This window comes from Manis pentadactyla, chromosome Y (assembly GCF_030020395.1).
Source record: "Manis pentadactyla isolate mManPen7 chromosome Y, mManPen7.hap1, whole genome shotgun sequence".
NCBI lineage: Eukaryota > Metazoa > Chordata > Mammalia > Pholidota > Manidae > Manis > Manis pentadactyla.
The window spans coordinates 21,131,532-21,152,475 of record NC_080039.1 but is presented as its reverse complement, the minus strand read 5'-3'; the positions used below and the strand labels follow the sequence as shown (position 1 = coordinate 21,152,475).

The following is a 20,944-nucleotide window of genomic DNA, read 5'->3' as shown; positions in this document are numbered from 1 at the left end:
CCATGGATATACAGTGGGGAAATGACAGCTTCTTCAACAGCTGGTGCTGGCAAAACTGGACAGTTACATGTAAGAGAATGAAAGTGGATCACTGTCTAACTCCATACACAAAAGTAAATTCAAAATGGATCAAAGACCTGAATGTAAGTCATGAGACCATAAAACTCTTAGGAAAAAAAAGCAAAAATCTCTTGGACATAAACATGAGCAACTTCTTAAAGAACATATCTCCCGGGCAAGGGAAACAAAAGCAAAAATGAACAAATGGTACTATATCAAGCTGAAAAGTTTATGTACAGCAAAGGACACCACCAATAGAACAAAAAGGCATCCTACAGTATTGGAGAATATATTCATAAATTACTTCAACGAACTGATCTGATAAAGGGTTGACATCCAAAATATATAAAGAGCTCATTCACCTCAACAGACAAAAAGCAAATAATCCAATTATAAAATGGGCTGAGGAGTTGAACAGACAGTTCTCCAAGGAAATTCAGATGGCCACAGACACATGAAAAGATCCTCCACATTGCCAGTTATCAGAGAAATACAAATTAAAACCACAATGAGGTATCACCTCACACCATTTAGGATGGACAACACAGAAAAGACAAGGAACAACAAATGTGGGTGAGGATGTGGAGAAAGGGGAACCCTCCTACACAGCTGGTGGGAATGTTAATTAGTTCAACCATTGTGGAAAGCAGTATGGAGGTTCCTCAAGAAGCTCAAAATAGAAATACCACTTGACCCAGGAATTCCACTACTAGGAATTTACCCTAAAATGCAGAAGCCCAGTTTGAAAAAGACAGATGCACCCCAATGTTTATCCCAACACTATTTACAATAGCCAAAAAATGGAAGCAACCTAAGTGTCCATCAGTAGATGAATGGATAAAGAGATGTGGTGCATATATACAATGGAATATTATCCAGCCATAAGAAGAAAACAAATCCTACCATTTGCAACAACATGGATGTAGCTAGAGGGTATTATGCACAGTGAAATAAGCCAGGCGGAGAAAGACAAGTACCAAATGATTTCACTCATCTGTGGAGTATCAAAACAAAGAAAAAACTGAAGGAACAAAACAGCGGCAGAATCACAGAACAAAAGAATGGACCCATAGTTACCAAAGGGAAAGGGACTGTGGAAGATGGGTGTGAAGGTAGGGTTAAGGGGGCGAAAAAGAAGGGGGACATTATGATTAGCATGTATAATGTGGGGGGTGGGGCATGCACACCTCAACAAAAAAAGGCAAATAATCCAATTAAATATTGGCACAAGATCTGAACAGACACTTCTCCAGAGAAGAAATTCAGATGGCCAACAGACACATGAAAAGATGCTCCACATAGCTAATCATCAGAGAAATACAAATTAAAACCACAATGAGATATCACCTCACACCAGTAAGGATCACCACCATCCAAAAGACAAACGACAAATGTTGGCAAGGTTGTGTAGAAAGGGGAACCGTCCTACACTGCTGGTGGGAATGTACATTAGTTCAACCATTGTGGAAAGCAATATGGAGGTTCCTCAAAATAGAAATAGCATTTGACCCAGGACTTCCACTCCTAGGAATTTACCCTAAGAATGCAGCATCCCTATTTGAAAAAGACATATGCACCTCTATGTTTATCACAGCACTGGCTATGTTTACAATAGCCAAGAAATGGATGCAACTTAGGTGTCCATCAGTAAATGAATGGATAAAGATGTGGTACATATACAGAAGAGAATATTATTCAGCTATAAGAAGAAAAATCCTACCATTTGCAACAACATGGATGGAGCTACAGGATATCATGCTCAGTGAAATAAGTCAGGTGGAAAAAGACAAGTGTCAAATGATTTCACTCATCTGTGGAGTAGAAGAGCAAAGAAAAAAACTGAAGGAACCAAACAGCAGCAGAATCAAAGAACCCGAGAGTGGACTAACATTTACCAAAGGGAAAGGGATAAGGGGATAAAAGAGGGGCATTACTATTAGCAGACATGTTGGGGGTTGGGTTGGGAGGGGGTATGCACAGGAAGGGCTGTACAACACAGAGAAGACAAGTAGTGATTCTATAGCATCTTACTACGCTGATGGACAGTGTTTGGGGATATGCGGGGGAATTGGTGATGGGGGGAGTTTAGTAAACATAATGTTCCTCATGTAATTGCAGATTAATGATACCAAAATAAATAAAATAAAATAAAATAAAATAAAATAAAATAAAATAAAAAATAAAATAAAATAAAATAAAATAAAATAAAATAAATAAAATAAAATAAAATAAAATAAAATAAATAAAATAAAATAAAATAAAATAAAGTAAAAAAAAAATAACTGAATGAAGAAATAAAAATAAATAAATAAAGATGGAGAACATCTTTGCAAATCACATACCTCTTTAAGGACTCAGACCTAGTATACATACATAAGTTTCAAAACCCAATAATAAGAAAAACAACTAATTCAAAATAAAAATGGGAAAAAAAGATGAACAGGTGACCAAAAATGTTATGTATATAAATAGGCAGACACTCAACATCCTTAGCCATTAGGGAAATGGAAATTAAAGCCACAAGCACTAGAAAGGCCATAATTTAAAAAAATCAGAGAACAGCCAGTCTTGACAAAGATGTGGAGAAACTGAGACCCTGATACCCTGTTGGTAGAGATGAAAAATGGTGCAGCCACTATAGAAGCCTGACAGTTCCTCCAAAAGTTAGACACAGAATTATCACATGACCCAGTAATTCCACTTTTAAGTATTTACCCAAGAAAAAAGGAAACATACATCCACACAGAGATTTATACATGAATATTCATAGTAGTTTATTCCTAACAGTCAAAAACTAGGAACAACGAAATATCCTTAAAAATACGTGATTAGTTAAACTAACTGTGGTACATCCAGACTATGGAATACTGTTCAGCAATAAAAATGAAACAAACTTTCAATATACACAATAACCTGAATTAATCTCAACATAAGTACAGAGTGAAAGACAGACAAGAAAGAATACATACTGTCAACCAGTGGTGCTGGAAAAAAAGAATATCCACATGCAAATTAATGAAGTTGGACCTTTACCTTACACCACATAAAAATTAACTCAGAATGGATTAAAGACCTACATCGAAGACCTAAAAACATAAAAGTCTTAGAAGAAAACATAGGGGAAAAGCTTTATGACATTTAATTTGGCAATGATTTCTTGGATAAAAGCACAATTTACAAAACTAAAATTAGATAAATTGGAATTCATCAAAATTTAGAACTCTTTGTATCAAAGGACACAACACAATGTGAAAAGGCAACCTGTGGAATGGGAGAAAATATTTGCGTATCATTTATCTGATGAACGGTTAATATCCAGAATATATAAAGAACTACAAATCAACAAAAAATAAACAATCTGAGTCAAAAATCAGCAAAGGACTTGAATAGCTATTTCTCAAAAGATGACATACAGATGGCCCACGAGCACATGAAAAGATACTGAACATCACTGAAGATTAAGGAAATGCAAATTAAAACAACAATGAGGTACTACCTCACACCCATTAGGATGGCTGGCTACTAACAAGGAAGCAATAATAAGTGTTGGGAAATGTGAAGAAACTGGAACTCTTACACAATTGAGAGCAATACAAAATGGTGCTGCTTCTTTGGAAAACAGTATGGAGGTTCCTCAAAAAAAAAAACCTAAAAATAGAACTACAATATGATCGGTTATTCCATTTCTAGGTATATATGCAAAAGAAAGGTTTGGATAGTTGTTTGCACACCTGTGTTCCTAGCAGTAGTATTCCCAGTAGTCAAGAGGTGGAAGCAACACAAATGTCCATCAATGGCTGAGTAAACAAAATGTGGTATACACATACAACAAAATTATTTTTACCCTTAAAAAAGGGAAATCCTGGCAGATGCTACAACATGGCTGAACCTTGAGAATATTACACTAGATTAAATTAATCAGTAACCTAACACAAATACTTAAAGATTCCACTTTGGTGAAGCACTTCAAGTAGTAAAAGAAAGAAAAAGTAGAATGGTGGTTGTCAGAGGCTGGGAGAGGAAGGAGTGGAGAGTTACTGTTTAGTGGGTAACAGTTTCAGTTTTGCATGACGAAGAGAGTTCTGGAGATTGGTTGTACAACAATGTGAATATACTTAAGACTATTGAACTGTGCACTTAAAGGTTAAAATGGTATGTTTTATATTATGTATATTTTACCACAATTTTAAAGAAGAATACATACTATATGAATCCATTATCTAAAATTCCAGAAAATGTAAACTAATCTATAGTTACAGAAAGCAGATCAGTGGTTGTCAGGGGACATGGAGGGTGGAGAGAACAGAAGAGGCATGATAACAGGACTTCAAAGAGGCACAAAGAAACTTTAGGGGGTGACAGAAACACTCATCATGATTTCATAGGTATCAACACACATCCAAACATATACAACATATATCATATAAAAATTGTACACTTTAAATGGGTTTTCTAAACAACCTCAATAAACAATAAACCTGTGGTTTTTTTTAAAAAGGATAAATGGTATGTACTAATAACAGTTAGTGTACTTCCTTGCCTCATCATCAATCTTCATCTGAAAATCTTCCTCATTTTCTTCTTCTGGAGCAATAAAGGACTTCTCACCATAGCCAGCATCCTGGAAGAGGACCAATTCATGCAATCAATTATCAATCAACTGGAAAGCACAAAGCACAATTTCACTGAACACCTAGTACAGAATATCGAAGCACATTTTGCACAGAAAATGATTCTGTTAACTATCACCATAGGCTATCAGAGGATATATTACATTTCAAGGAACTGATCAGCTGACATATGGATAGTTACGGCCCATGAGGGAGCTAAATACAGATGCTCATTAACTCAGACTCATTAATTCAGTGGGACAGAGTTGTGCCATCACACATCAGTTAGATCTTTTCTATTTGGGCCTGATAAGAATACTTCTGTGCTTCTCTCAACTACATGTCCAGCACCAAAATTATCATCTCTGCCCACCCTTAAGGCTGTGGAAAACAACTGAGAAATACTTCCCTGCTTACATGCTTGTCTTATAAAGAACAAGATTAAAGTCACTGCCCAAATGGATTTGCACAGCAAAAAATATGCCCTAAGTCCCTCACCAACCCTTCCCACTGATATGCAGCTAAACTGTAGTTTTCCTCAGAACTGTACCTCATACAACATGAATTTTTAAGTAATTGGTAATAATCTAAATCACCATCACTTCTAAGCCAGTGAAAATGGTCTTCATCTTTGTCTCTCTGAAAAAACCCTTAGGCATAAGCAGTGCCTAAGAGGAAGGTTTCACCTTTAGTCGCTGCTCAGCAGCTATCATGCTATAATAAGCACAGCACTGCTCTGGAGACACCATAGCTCTGATCTCCTCTTCAGTTGGTAAACGAAAATCAGATTTCAGCACCCACCAGTTTGAGTCCATCCCTATAAAAGATAAGAGAATGAAAACATTCTGAATTCACAAAGGCCCTTTCATTGACAGCAACAGGGATAGCAAACAAAGACCGAACCAGGCAATGTCCTAAAAGGTATGAGGCCTGGCCAAAGACAGCCTGACTGGTCAAGAAAACCACTGCTAGGTTTTCCTACATCTCAAATAAGACATCCAACAATCACGGAATTTCCTGGCAGGCAAAATCAAAAAGCAATCAGACCCTCCACAATTTTCTATCTTCTCCTTTAGATGACTAACAATTTCTTTTTCCATTTTGTTAGCTGTACACTTATCCTTTAACAGAAATCCCGAATTCCTTTCTTGGAAAGAGGCAGAGAGGACAAATAATCAGTCACAACTGATGACCTGTGCGTTTGAAGTCAGCGCAGAACTTTAGCCTCTTCCGGACGCTGCTTTCTGAATGGGAAGGAAAGGCTTTTTTTATATCTTCCATTCGGATCCGCCGTGGCCGATCTTTACTCTTCCAGAAGAGGCGGTAAATAAAAACCTGCCCAATAAACCAAATGTTTTTTATCTGACAAATAATAAAAGCCCTTACCAGGGCCCCTTCCCCTGCTAAGCCCCTGTGTATTTTGCTCTTTCTTGATGTGCCCCCAAATTCATATACCCTTTTATGTGCATCCTGACCTCCTCATCCTTTCATTCTTACCTGCAGAAAGTCTCGAATGTGTGTATTCGCCCTTTTGGACTTAGGCCTAGGAACTTCAAACAAGGGGCACTGCTGGCCAACCACAAAAATATCCACTAATTCCCGAATATAGTAACCTTGTCTTGTCCGAATGATAAGAAAGTCAGTTTCTGGCATCTTATGAAGGTAAATAGGGGCACGAAAAAGGTTGTTCTCAAATGCCTAAAACAGAAGGAAAAACCCCAAATTATATACAGAGAAGCCCTAAGAAATTTGGTCAACTAATGAGAAAGGATAATCAAGCTTGTCTGCTCTTGTCCCAATTATGCCACCTAAAATCCATCCAGTAATATAAACAAATTATAATATGGAATATCAAGGGGGATTGGACAGGTTAAGTTTTTATCCACTGGCAATCTTTAAGAGTCAGTAGAGGGGAAACTACAGGATTTGGAGTCATGACACTGGCTCTGCTACTCACTATTATGATGTCAGGTAAGTTATTTAATATCCCTGAGCTTAACTTTCTGCCATCTACAAAACAGATACTTAAAATGCTTATACCTCACAGGATTGCTAAAAAGATTATATATGGAAGTCATCTGATAAACAAGTACTATACTACTACCCTAGCCCCTGACATAATACAGATGAGATCAGAACATTTGTTAAAGAAATTTAAAAATAAAACAACAAAAGCTAATAAGGTCGAATATGTGCTAGAGAAGACAAATAAAACATAGAAGAGAGAAACATTTTGTACTTAAGTAGCAGCCACATGGGAATCAACTGTCACAAGAAACCTATGCATCTAAGGAAAGACTTCCGAGAAAATCAGAGTTGTGGACAAGAAGAAAGAGGATCTTCAATATAAGACTGTGCAAACAAAATTCTAATTGTGAAATACAGAAAGAAAAAGAATTACAGAAGAAGATAAAACAGGATTTTTCAGAAACTACAAAGGTAGCCACAAAAGAAGGGGATGGATTCATAGAACATCTCAACAGGAAGTTACAGGAAGAAAAATGCCAGTAATAGAATAAAGATAATACTCAAAATCTGTTGGAAAATGGACTATAGATGTAAAGGATAAAGAAAAATAGGCTTTGCATATGCTTTGAGAGAATACGAACAGTAATAATGGAACTCACAAGGTACAAGAGCAGGGAAAATGGTTAACATTGCCAAGAGAAATTAAGCGGCAGAAAAACAAGGTAGGGAAGTGCTAGAGATTTCCTCACATCATTTGTGGACCTCTCTATTTCCCTGTAACAAAATGTGTGAAAGCTAGGTTACCAGAAGGCCTTTCTACAGCCATCAAAGAAGGAAGAAAAAACATTTTACTACGGTTGTGGACTTTAAATAGCACAGTTTAGGTGTGGTTCAATACTCAAAATGACCACAACTAATACAGTCAAAACATACCACTTAGACACATCCAAATTAAACATTTATGAATTAACTATTATTACTAATCCCAGGTTGACTTCCCTTTGCCACCCAGATGTTTCTGGATTTACCAGTGTGCATTTTCAAAAAACTACTTTAAATTCAGCTTATGAATAACATAATTAGAAGCCAATTTTAATAAAAAGATCAAAAAAATTTTGGATTACAACCACTCCTGAATTATACTGATCTTCTCCACATTTGATGTAAGAGAGTACCTCAATGAACTAAAATTGGTTCCCTCTGGGCTTACTAGCTCATCTATCAATTTCTTTAGCACAACGATACAACAGGAAAGAATTCCTCACCTGCAGTAATTGGCCAGGATGGAGAGATCCCAGAAAAGGAGATGAATGGCAGTAAACAGTTTCTCCATATTTACAATCAGGGGCTCCAGGGTCTTTTTCAGGTTTCTATAAGGAACACAGCAGACTCACTTATTATCATGGAATATAATCAATAAACCTACACAAAATATTCCTTGAGCATGACTGACACTTTACTACTATTACTACCTCTAAGATACCATTCCTTTCTTCCAAGAAATCTATAGTATAACAAAGACAAATACACATTTACAGATTATCACTGGACATCTAACTAGCTATATTAACAACAAAGATATTCTGAGTAGACTCACCCGCTTATAGTAATTTTTTATCTTGGTTGCCATTCCAACCTGCATCATTAATGGTCCATTTTCCTCACTGTATTCTGCAAGAATAAGATCTCCATCTTTGCCTGTGAGGTCCTGAGGTGTGCGCATAAAAAACATCTCTCCACCACCTGAAGCTTGCTTCTCCTGTTCTCTCATCTGCCCAGGATAAAGAGAATATAGTCCAGCTCCTGATAGGGTAAGTGAAACTACAGACTGATGCTGTTCATTCTGAGACACTGACACCAAACACTACCTCAACTTGCCTTTTCTTTCATTTCATCAAAAAAATTTTGAAACATTATAATAAAGCTAAAACTATGAACACTTATCATCTCACCACCTAGATGTAACTGTTTATATTTTGCTGTATTTGTTTTATCTATAACAATCTCCTATGGGTTCTGCAGAACCATTTCTGAAAATTGCAGTCATCAGAGCACTTCAGCCATGAAGTATTCTTGCTCACATCTCCTAAAAATAAGGACAGTCTCCTAAATAACCACAGTAACATTCTATGACATCTAAGAAAGTAAATAATTCCCTAATATCACCTAATATCCAGTGCATTTCCCCAATTTGTACTCCAATGTTACTTATGGCTGTTTCTTTCTAACCAGGATTCAAACATACCTTAGCCTTCTTTTTGATGTGCTTTAGCAAGGGCTGGACTGAATGAGGAGCTGGCTCAGATAGTGCCCCGAAGGAATACTTCTTCAGAGGTGGGCGATGGAACTGCCGGAGTTTGATGGGCCCCATGTGGGTGGGAAAGAAGGGCTGCTGTACCCCCACAGCAGGAATTGAGTGCTAAGGCAAGAGATACAAAAGTTATAATTAAATACTCACTCTAGCTTAGGCAAGATTAACCTCTATTCTCCAGCAGAACAAAGCAGTGATTCCCATCCACCACAGAAAAAATGCTTTTACCTGGATAATATTTCCTCCAAAAGTGCCTCTAAGACCCTGTTGCTTGGGGTAGTAATATTCATCATTGGAGAGATTCCATGGATCTTTCACTTCTGGCTGACACATGTTCTAAATGACAGGTCATCAAACAAGCCCTAGTCAGACTACCCTTCTGCATTACCTTTCTTTGTTCTAAACACTAAGTCCCTTTTCCCTTCACAGACCTGCTGTGGTTCCTCCTTGATGACACCTGTTTTCCCTAAGAGAATTCGACTCTTCTTCAGAGATGATTCCTTCTTATTCTCCTTACAGGAGGAGTTAGAGGTGGCTTCTTCCTTCTCATCAGGAATTTCTAAGGATGAAATCAAAATCACTCTGGAGGTGCTATCCCTAAGATTCACCTTTTCTCCCAGTACCTTTGTACTTCCTAACCAGATCTCTCATCCCACTCCAAACCACTTCTAGTCCATGATTCACTCTCACCAAACACACTCAGGACATCTCAAAGGTACTACTTTCCAACTTTCCTACATTACAAGTTTTCCCTAAATGATACACAAATATTAGAAATTAACAGCCACCGTTTGCTCTCTCAAACTGCTACAGAGAAGATTCTAGTCATGACCTACACATTTCCTCCTGCCTCTTGACATTAACAGCAAGCTGTCAATTATAAAACTGGCCTTACAGTACCATACCCAAAATGAGATTCTCATCATTGGGATCAAGTGTCAAAACAGGAGGCTCCAACAGTCGGGGCATGGCCTGGGCATCCCAAATGATATTGTCCTCCCAGCGTCCATATACCAGCTCTTCATTGTCAATGGGGAAAATGGAATACCAAGGCTTGTCATCATCCAGGGTGGCTGCAAAACCTAGTCAAAACAGGAAGAAAAACTCAGCAATAGACAAAACACTTATGCCCCTTTCAATCATGATTCAAGCAGAGGGAAAAGGAACAAATGTTAGAAGAATTACTTATGTGGCTACTGAAAAGAAACCTACTGGACACAGTGTATTTCTCACTTTAAAAAATGTTTCAGAAAAAAATGCTCCTTGCAATAACTTTAATGAGTCAAAATTTAAAAGCCGTATGTTTAATAAGAAATCAGTTAAATTTTGGTAATAAATGATATGGCAAAATATCGTAACAATAAATGGTAGTAAAATATATTAAAAATACAATTATTGTTGTAGTTTATAAAATCATTGATGTAAGAATACTGTGCAACCAATAAAGTGTGTGAGGAAGGAAAAAAATAATTTCTTAGATTTAAAAATTAAGACATTTTTGTTTTTCTTCCACATTATATATGTAATCCATGTTAACTGAAAATCTGGAAAATACAGAAAGGTATAAAGAAAACTGAAGCTATCTGTGATCTTACAAACCAGAATAACCACTTTGACACCCATAGTGTATTTGCTTTTAGTCAGCTACCTGTGATCTTACAAACCAGAATAACCACTTTGACACCTATAGTGTATTTGCTTTTAGTCAGCTTTCTGTGTTTATATAGAGTGCTTTTCTTCCCCACTTACACAAGCAGGGTATCAAGTATGCCACTTCATATGCTTTTTGTTTAAAATGAGTTTTACATGTCATTAAACATTTATGAAAAACTTAGAACATAGAATACTTAGTTAAAAACTGTATCTATAGAGATGAGCCCAGCTACTACATACACACACACAAGACAGAGAACTGAAAACAAAGTATATAAAAAAGTTAATAGTCAGTACTCTTTGGATGGTAGGATGACCAGGGACTTTTGACAACATATTTTCCAAGTTTTCTACACTAAATATTAATATACCTTTTTTTGGCATGTTAAAAGAGAAAGAAGGCAAATTCTGAATGATAAAGATAAAGGAGTTTTGGAAACAAAGTGAACCACATAAAGAATTATTATAGCTCAGAAAGATCTTTAATTTCAAAATGGTTTTCACATTCATCTAATGAGAATCCCAGCTCATTAATAACAGTGCAAAAAAATGTATTACAGACTAGAATCAAGGCTCAGATCCAAACCATTTCACTGTCCTCACTCAGCAGCAGCAAAGATTACAGCTAAGCCCAATTAGGATGACTGAGATGAAGGGCAGTGTGCTGGACACAGCCAGCATAGAAACAAACCTTGCTGAACGTTGTAAGCCATGGCATTAGGCGTCATGCTGGACGGAAGCCAGCCTGCCAGGCTTGCACACTGAGGTTTTGTCCCTTTGGGTTTGACATCCTCTCCATCCCAGATGATATCATCCTCCCAATGCAGCTGTGTCACCATCAGGAAGTTTTCATCAGCCAGAAGATCAGTGCCATCGCTTTCCTCAAGCTTCCTAAAGTCCTGCATAAGTACGGAAGGAACAGCAAATCCCTGAATGGTCACTGGTCAAAGTTTTCAGCCCAAATCCCATATTACATACATCACATGTGGTTCTTGACTTGAGAGAACCACCCAAAAATGGAGGACCACTCCTAGCACAGCACTCATTTCACAATTAAAATCCTTACAATGGGACCCAGATGCCAGGATGATACACCTTACCAGACAAAAGGCTTAGACACCCACATCTTTCACAAATGAAACCCTGCCCATTATCTTCCTAGTTGGAAAGTAAAATAAAACTGATAGGGCCCTGGGCACATTGATTCCATTCTTACATACTAGTGTTGCTTACCTCCATCATTTTATTTTTTATCACAGGTTCATGTTCCATCTTTCTCAGTTTCATGCCATAGTCAAACCCACTGCCATCTTCAGGGACACCCAGCATATCATACCACAGTCGGGCAGGCCCGTAACGCCACTCAGCCTCTTTTGGTTTGATATCTGTCACTTTATCTATATCTCCAGTTGACTGGGAAAATTTGGACTCCACAGGAGCCATCATCGTGATCTGTAACAAAACAAAGTAGTGGAAGGGGAAGAGGATTTCCTGATCCCAGATGTCCTAAGAATATAGGCAGGAGAGCAAGTTAAAAGAGCCATAAGGATGATTCTTGAATAGAACTGGAGTTAGAATATAAACAACAGGTATATCATGGCACACTGTGCTTATCATTCAAACTCTCCTATTCCCCAGTTTACATATCACCATCTTCCAGCCCCCAGTACTTTTTTATTACAAAAAGGAAGAGATAGCCACTGGGACTGAACTCATGATTACTTGTAATCACCACAGTACTCTGCCTACTAAGGTGTTATTTCTAATTTAGACATATGCTAGGGGGAACTCATTTGTTCCCCTCCTAGGTCTTAATCGCAGGTCCCTATTTTGTCTACTTCATCACCAGAGAGATACTGCTTTGGAGGTGGTGGTGGAACATAGTCATAGTTCCACAAAGACTTCTGGTTGGTTTCTGATTCTACTGAGCACTCCACCTCCTGGATCTGCTCTTCTTGTATCAGATCATGGTGCTTCTTTTTCCTCTTTCTCCAAGCACTCCGCCAAACAGATGGGACGTTCTTCCCTGGCCCAAAAAGACGTAGGAAGCGTAACACCTAGCACACAGAACACATTACTGCATCAGAAACTCAAACGCCAGATACAAAAACAGCAATATCTGGGTCTGGAAACTTTGAGGGGTCTACTCAACTGTGGAGAAAACATCAAGGAACACTAAACTCAGATTTATAACCTCTTCCAAAAAAGCAAAGAAAGAAGTATTCCTTAGTAATTTGGACTAATTCTTCTAAGACAACAAGAACGATTTCTAATGAGAACTATATAAATCACATGTGCTATCAATGCATGCAAATTAAAAAAAGACTTACTATAATGTCCTTGGATAAGGACACCTTTAGATTTTAAGAATAAGGAAGCCATTCTATATTCAGTACCTTAACAACAGATCTCAGTATTTAGAAGAAGTCAGTGGTTTGCAATGTGGGCATTCTCCACAGAAAGTACATTTCCAGGTCGAAATTCTGGGAAGAGTTCTGTGACACTTGGCAACAGCTTCGTGGCATCATACTGCATAATCCCAGCCAATGGTAGGGTCAGTTTTCTGTTCTCAGATTCTGCCTGTGTTACTTCCTGGGGTCCCATCTCAATTTCTGAGTCAGAGGAACTACTGAAGTCCCCTTTCTCTGAGGCCAAAGAGGAAGGGGCAATGATGGAGGGCAAGATAATGCCTTCTCCATCCTCAGACACTGCAACAAGAAAGAGAAACCCCTTTGGCATACAGGTGTGAGCATTATTTCCTCAAATTCAGTCAACAACCCCCAATCTAGGCTTATATGCATGGCTCAGTGGCAGGGGATATAGTTCCAAGAACCCAGATTACTAGAATGCAACCCAAAACACTCATTCCAATTCATTATCTACCACTATCCCCAACTCACCTTGTCCCTGGTACCCTAGGTTTGTGATGAAAGAGAACAAACACTATTACTACATTTACTACTTCCTGTAAATATATTAGGTTAAATGAATGTACCCAAAATTATACATTTTTACATCAGTCAGCCCTTATCATGTCTGGTTCAGAGACCCATACGGTGAAGAATATTTTTAAGGCCATAGGATAACAATGAAGTTATTTAGCATAAAATAAAATCTATGACATAAAATTATAGCTGCTCTTTAGCCCAAAGACTAAAAAGGAAATGGCTTAAAATTCTAATAGAAGTAGTTTAGGTTAACATAAGCATCAAAATACAGGAGATCAAAGACACTGCTCTTCCCCAAATTCTAGCATAGGGCAGGGTTACTACTATTGCAGACTGAGGAAGAGGTGAGATGATCAATGAGGACTCTGCCTTTGTAATCTCTGAATGTGGCTATTGGCTCTATATGATTTATACACATTCTAGAGTGCCTTCCCCCATTTAATTTATTTTAAAGACAATCATCTAAACAGGTAGTTTCCAAATACTAGTACCCAAATGAGTTGCATCAGAAATTACTTTGGGATACTGTACTTTTGGAAATTCCTGAGCTCTATCCCACATCTTCTGAATTAAGACTCTCCAGGGATGAAGAGTCAGAAATCCGTATTTTTTTAAAGACCTAGGGTGATTCTGATGGGCAGCCAGATTTGAGTACCACTGACCAGTTTAAACTACCTCTTCTTGAGTGCATGTTAAGATACTGCTGCCACATGTTTTAAAAGTAAAGCTTCCCTTAAATACAGAAGTTTGTATGAATCACTTTGGGAAGTTGTATCCTGTCCTAGCAGCTTAATAGTCCCCTATGTGCACACCGAAAGTCTGGACTTTTGAATAAAACTTGTGCCATCAATAAAAACAAACTACCTACCACAGGTAATAATAACATTTTGGTCTTTATCCTTCTTCATAGGTCCTGCGGGTGGAGGGGGAGGAGGCATCAACTTGCAATCTATGTCTTCACAACCAGCATCAAAGTCATCTTCAATATAATCTAATAATACCAAGAAGGTAAGCTCAGTATTCAGAATGTCACACAACAGTCTGGAGCTCCCTCATCACTCAAGAATTTAAAGCATCAAATGAAGCTCTATGCAGATCCCTAAGAACACACAGGGAAGATGCACCTTCTGCATTTAGAAGGAAATGACATCGACAAATGCTGTTCCACTATGTATACATCATACAGGAACTTAGGGAGTTCCCAAGAACTGTTTAAAACACTTTGATCCTTGTCCTGATCAAATCTTGCTTTATTTGTTATTTTGCCGTTTAATCTCATAATTGATTTTAACATTCTTCTGTCACTTTCCTTGAGACTGCACTTTTTCTTTTCTCACCTCCCAAGTCTGACACATTTCTTGTCCACTTTCTCCAGTTGGTTGTGCTTTTCACTGTCCTTTAGCCACAGGCATCACTCAAAACTTGGTCTTGAACACTCTTTTATTCCTCTATAGTTTCCATTTCCTTTCTCAAAAATCACTTTTTTGAGATTAAACCCAAATATATATGCCTTGCCCTGACTTATCCCCTCTACAATTGTACCATGTTCTTCTACCAAAATACCTTTTCACTCTACATGAAGACAAATGAAAACAATAACTCAACAGCTCAAAACCTGTGGGATGCAGCAAAGGCAGTTCTAAGAGGAAAGTACATAGCAATACAGGCTTACTGCAAGAAACAAGAACAATCCCAAATGAATAGTCTAAACTCACAATTAATGAAACTAGAAAAAGAACAAATGAGGCCCAAAGTCAGTAGATGGAGGGACATAATAATAATCAGAGCAGAAATAAATAGAATTGAGTAGAATAAAACAATAGAAAGAATCAATGAAACCAGGAACTGGTTCTTCGAGAATATTACCAAACAGATAAAACCTTAGCCACACTTATCAAGAAAAAAAGAGAGTCTATACACACATAAAACAAATCAGAAATGAGAAACTAAAAATCGCTATGGACACCTCAGAAATACAACAAATTATTAGAGAATACTATGAAAAATTATATGCTAACAAACTGGTAACCTAAAAGAAATGGACAACTTTCTAGAAAAATACAACCTTCCAAAGCTGACCCAGAAAGAAACAGGAAATCTGAACAGACCAATTACCAGCAACAAAATTAAACTTGTAATAAAAAATCTACCTAAGAACAAAACCCCTACACCACTGAAATTTATCAAACGTTTAGAGAAGACCTAATACCCATCGTCCTTAAGGTTTTCCAGAAAGTAGAAGAGATGGGAACACTTCCAAACTCCATCTGTAAGGCCAGCTTCACTCTAGTACCAATACCAGACAAAGACACCACAAAAAAAGAAAGTTATAGAACAATATCCCTGATGAACATAAATGCAAAAATACTCCACAAAATATTAGCAAACCAAATTCAAAAATATATCAAAAAGATCATATATCATGAGCAAATGGGATATCTTCCAGGGATGCATGGATGGCACAATATTCAAAAATTCATTAACATCATACACACAAACAAAAGAAGGGCAAAATTCACATGATCATTTCAATAGATGCTAAAAAAGCATTCAACAAAATTCAACATCCATTCATGATAAAAAGTCTCAGCAAAAAGGGTATAGAAAGCAAGTACCTCAACATAATGAAGTCCATATATGACAAACCCACAGCCAACATCAGACTTAACAGTGAAGAGCTGAAAGCTTCTCCTCTAAGAAGGAGAACAAGACAAGGATACCCACTCTTCCCACTTTTATGCAACATAGCTCTGCAGGTCCTAGCCACAGCAATCAGACAACAAAGAAATAAAAGGCATCCAGATGGGTAAAGAGGAAGTTAAACTGTCATTGTATGTAGATGATATGATACTGCACATAAAATCCTAAAGACTCCACCAAAAAGTACTATGACCAATAACTGAATGCAGCAAAGCTGCAGAATACAAAATTAATACACAGAAATCTCTGGCATTCCTATTTACTAACGATGAACTAGTAGAAAGAGAAATCAAGAAAACAACTCTACTTACAATTGAATCAAAAGGAGTAAAATACCTAAGAATAAACCTAACCAAGGAGATCAAAAGACCTACATCCTGAAAACTACAAGACACTCATTGAGAAAAATTAAAGACACCAATAAATGGAAATGTATCCCATGCGCATGGGTAGGAAGAATTAATGTTGTCAAAATGGACATCCTACCTAAAGGAATCTACAGATTCAACTCAATCCCTACCAAAATATCAACAGTATTCTTCAAAGAAGTAGAACAAATAGTTCTAAAATTCATATGGAAGCACAAAAGACCCCTAAAAGCCAAAACAATACTGAGAGGGAAGACCAAAGTAGGGGGGATTACGCTCCCTAACTTAAAGCTCTACTACAGAGTCACAATAATCAGGACAATTTGGAACTCACACAAGAACAAACCCACAGATTAATGGAACAAAACAGAGAGCCCTCATACAAAGCCACACATATATTGCTAATTAATATACAATAAAGGAGCTGCCTATATACAATAGGGAAATGACAGCCTCTTCAACAACTGGTGTTGGCAAAACTGGACAGCTACATTTAAGAGAATGAAACTGGATTACTGCCTAACTCCATATACAAAGATAACTCAAAATGGATCAAAGACCTGAATGTAAGACATGAAACCATAAAACTCAGAAGTAAACATAGACAAAATCTCTTGAACATAAACATGAGCAATTTTTCCTGAACACATCTCCTTGGGCAAGGGAAACAAAATCAAAAATGAAAAAGTGGAAGTTCATCAAAACAAAAGCTTCAGTACAGCAAAGGACACCAGCAACAGGACAACAAGACATCCTACAATACGGGAGAATATATTCATAAACAACTTATCAGACAAGGGGTTAACATAAAAAATATATAAAGAACTCATATGCCTCACCCAAAAAAACAAATAACCTGATTAAAAAATGGGCAGAGGATCTGAACAGACACATCTCCAAAGAAGAAATTCAAATGGCTAACAGGTACTTGAAAAGAAACTACAGATGGCTAATCATCAGGGAAATGCAAATTAAAACCACAATCAGATATCACCTCACACCAGTTAGGATGGCCAACATCCATAAGACAATAATAAATACTGGCAAGGGTGCACAGGACAAGGACAGAGTTTTATAGGCAGCTAGAGAGAGGACAAAGATCACCTACAAAGGAAAACCCATCAGGCTATCATCAGACTTCTCAACAGAAAACCTTATAGTCCAGAAGAGAATGGCATTGTATATTCAATACAATGAAACAGAAGGGCCTTGAACCAAGGATACTGTATCCAGCACAATTATCCTTTAAATATGAAGGAGGGTTTAACAATTCCCAAACAAGTAAAAGTTGAGGGAATTTGCCTCCCAAAAAACAACTCTACAGGGTATTTTAGAGGGATTGTTCTAGATGGGAGCACTCCAAAGCCTAAACAAATGTCACCAGAGAAAATATAACCACAGCAAAGAAAGCAGACCAACCAAATACTAACTAATGGCAAAAAATAAAATCAACTACTCACAAAAGCAGTCAAAGGAACACAAAAGGTCACAGAATAAAACACCCAACATGAAAAGAATGGAGAAGGAGGAATAAGAAGGGAGAGAAGAAAAGAAACATCGGACAGTGTTTATAATAGCTCAATAAGCAAGGTAGACAGTAAGATAGTAAAAAAGCTAACCTTGAACATTTGGTAACCACGAATCTAAAGCCTGCAATGTCAATGAATATATGTATTTCAAAAATTACCCTAAATGTAAATGCACTGAATGCACCTATCAAAAGACACAGAGTAATAGAATGGATAAAAAAGCAAGACCCATCCATATGCTTTTTCAAGAGACTCACCTCAAACCCAAAGACATGCACAGACTAAAAGTCAAGGGATGGAAAAAGATATTCCTTGCAAAAAACAGAGAGAAAAAAGTAGGTGTTGCAGTACTTGTATCAGACAAAGTAAGACTTCAAAACAAAGAAAGTAACAAGAGATAAAGAAGGACATTCATTACATAATGATAAATGGGCCTGTCCAACAGGAGGATATAACCATTATAAATATATATGCACTGAATACAGGAGCATCAGCATATGTGAAACAAATACTAACAGAATTAAAGGAGGAAATAGAAAGCAATGCATTCATTTTAGGAGCCTTAAACACACCACTAACTCCAAAGGATAGATCCACCAGTCAGAAAATAAGTAAGGCAAAGAGGTGCTGAGCATCACACTAGAAAAGATGGAACTAATAGACATCTACAGAACTCTACATCCAAAAGCAACAGTATACACATTCTTCTCAAGTGCACATGGAACATTCTCCAAAATAGACCACATACTAGGCCACAACCAAGAGCCTCAGTAAATTCAAAAAGGTTGAAATACTACCAACCAACTTTTCAGACCACACAGGTATAAAACTAGAAATAAATTGTACAAAGAAAACAAAAAGGCTCACAAACACATGGATGCTTAACATGCTCATAAATAATGGATCAATGAACAAATTAAAATAGGGAACAAGCAATATATGGAAACAAATGACATCAACAACACAAAGATCACCTTCTGTGGGACACAGTGAAAGCAGTCTTAAAAGGAAAGTATACAGAAATCCAGACAAATTTAAAGAAGGAAGATCAAATCCCAAAAGAATAGTCTAAAGTCACAATTATCGAAATGGGAAAAAGAACAAATGAGGCCTAAAGTCAGCAGAAGGAGGGACATAATTAAGATCAGAGAAGAAATAAATAAAATTGATAATAAAACAATAGCAAAAATCAATGAATCCAAGAGCTGGTTCTTTGAGAAAATAAACAAAACAGATAAGCCTCTAGCCAGACTTACTAAGGGAAAAAGAGAATCAGCACACATCTACAGAATCAGAAACGAGAAAGGAAAAATGACGGCAGACACCACAGAAATACAAAGAACTATTAGAGAATACTATGAAAACCTCTATGCTAACAAGCAGGAAAACCTAGAAGAAATGGACTTCTTAGAAAAATACAACCTTCCAAGACTGACCCAGAAAGAAACAGAAAATCTAAAGAGACCAATTACCAGCAGCAAAATTGAAGTGGTAATCAGAAAACTACCAAAGAACAAAACCCCCAGGCCAGATAGATTTACCTCAGAATTTCATCAGACATATAGAGAAGACATAATACCCATTCTCCTTAAAGTTTTCCAAAAAAGAGAAGAGAGGGAATACTTCCAAACTCATTCTATGAAGCCAGCATCACTATAAAACCATTCCACACAAAGACCCCACCTAAAAAGAAAATTACAGACCAATATCCCTAATGAACACAGATGCAAAAATACTCAACAAAATATTAGCAAACTGAATTCAAAAATACATCAAGAGGATCATATACCATGACCAACTGGGATTCATCCCAGGGATGCAAGGATGGTACAACATTCGAAAATCCATCAACATAATCCACCACATAAACAAGAAGAAGTACAAAAACCACATGATCATCTGCATAGATGCTGAAAAAGCATTTGAGAAAATTCAACATCCATTCATGATAAAAACTCTCAGCAAAATGGTTACAGACGGCAAGTACCTCAACATAATAAAGGCCATATATGATAAACCCACAGCTACCCTCATACTGAACAGCGAGAAGTTGAAAGCTTTTCCTCTGAGATCAGGAACAAGACAGGGATGCCCACTATCCCCACTGTCATTCAACATAGTACTGGAGGTCCTAGCCATAGCAGTCAGACAAAACAAAGAAATACAGGGTATCCAGATTGGTAAAGAAAAGTTAAACTGTCACTATTTGCAGATGACATGATATTGTACAAAAAAACCCTAAAGATTCCACTCCAAAACTACTAGAACCAATATTGGAATTCAGCAAAGTTGCAGGATACAAAATTCACACACAGAAATCTGTGGCTTTCCTATACACTAACAATGAACTAATAGAGAAATCAGGAAAACAATTGCATTCACAATGGCATCAAAAAGAATAAAATACCTAGGAATAAACCTAACCAAGGAAGTGAAAGACCTATACATGAAAACTACAGGACATTCTAAAGTGAAATTAAAGGGGACACTAACAAATGGAAACTCATCCCATGCTCTTGGATAGGAAGAATTAATATAGTCAAAATGGCCACCCTACCCAAAGAAATATACAGATTTGATGCAATCCCCATCAAATTACCAACAACATTCTTCAATGAAGTCGAACAAATATTTCCAGAATTCATACAGAACCACAAAAGACCCCAAATCGCCTAAGCAACCATGAGAAGGAAGAACAAAGTGGGGGGAATCTCGCACCCCAAGCAACCATGAGAAGGAAGAATAAAGTGGGGGGAATCTCGCACCCCAACTTCGAGCTCTACTACAAAGCCACAGT

The 20,944-nt window shown here is 37.3% G+C and overlaps 1 protein-coding gene across 1 annotated transcript in view; it reads right to left on the bottom strand.

Moving 5' to 3' along the window:
• LOC130682205 (transcription initiation factor TFIID subunit 1-like) overlaps positions 1–20,944 on the bottom strand; it is a 144,453-nt gene that overhangs the window by 77,055 nt on the left and 46,454 nt on the right. The window contains exons 3-17 of the mRNA XM_057496335.1: positions 14,419–14,541; positions 13,069–13,310; positions 12,441–12,659; positions 11,836–12,054; positions 11,294–11,501; positions 9,855–10,031; positions 9,381–9,508; positions 9,178–9,285; positions 8,884–9,057; positions 8,236–8,409; positions 7,904–8,008; positions 6,168–6,368; positions 5,864–6,005; positions 5,357–5,487; positions 4,601–4,681 (exon numbers count right to left, since the gene is read on the bottom strand). Of these exons, the coding sequence (XP_057352318.1) occupies positions 4,601–4,681; positions 5,357–5,487; positions 5,864–6,005; positions 6,168–6,368; positions 7,904–8,008; positions 8,236–8,409; positions 8,884–9,057; positions 9,178–9,285; positions 9,381–9,508; positions 9,855–10,031; positions 11,294–11,501; positions 11,836–12,054; positions 12,441–12,659; positions 13,069–13,310; positions 14,419–14,541 (2,432 nt within the window). The remainder of the gene's footprint in view (positions 1–4,600; positions 4,682–5,356; positions 5,488–5,863; positions 6,006–6,167; positions 6,369–7,903; positions 8,009–8,235; positions 8,410–8,883; positions 9,058–9,177; positions 9,286–9,380; positions 9,509–9,854; positions 10,032–11,293; positions 11,502–11,835; positions 12,055–12,440; positions 12,660–13,068; positions 13,311–14,418; positions 14,542–20,944) is intronic.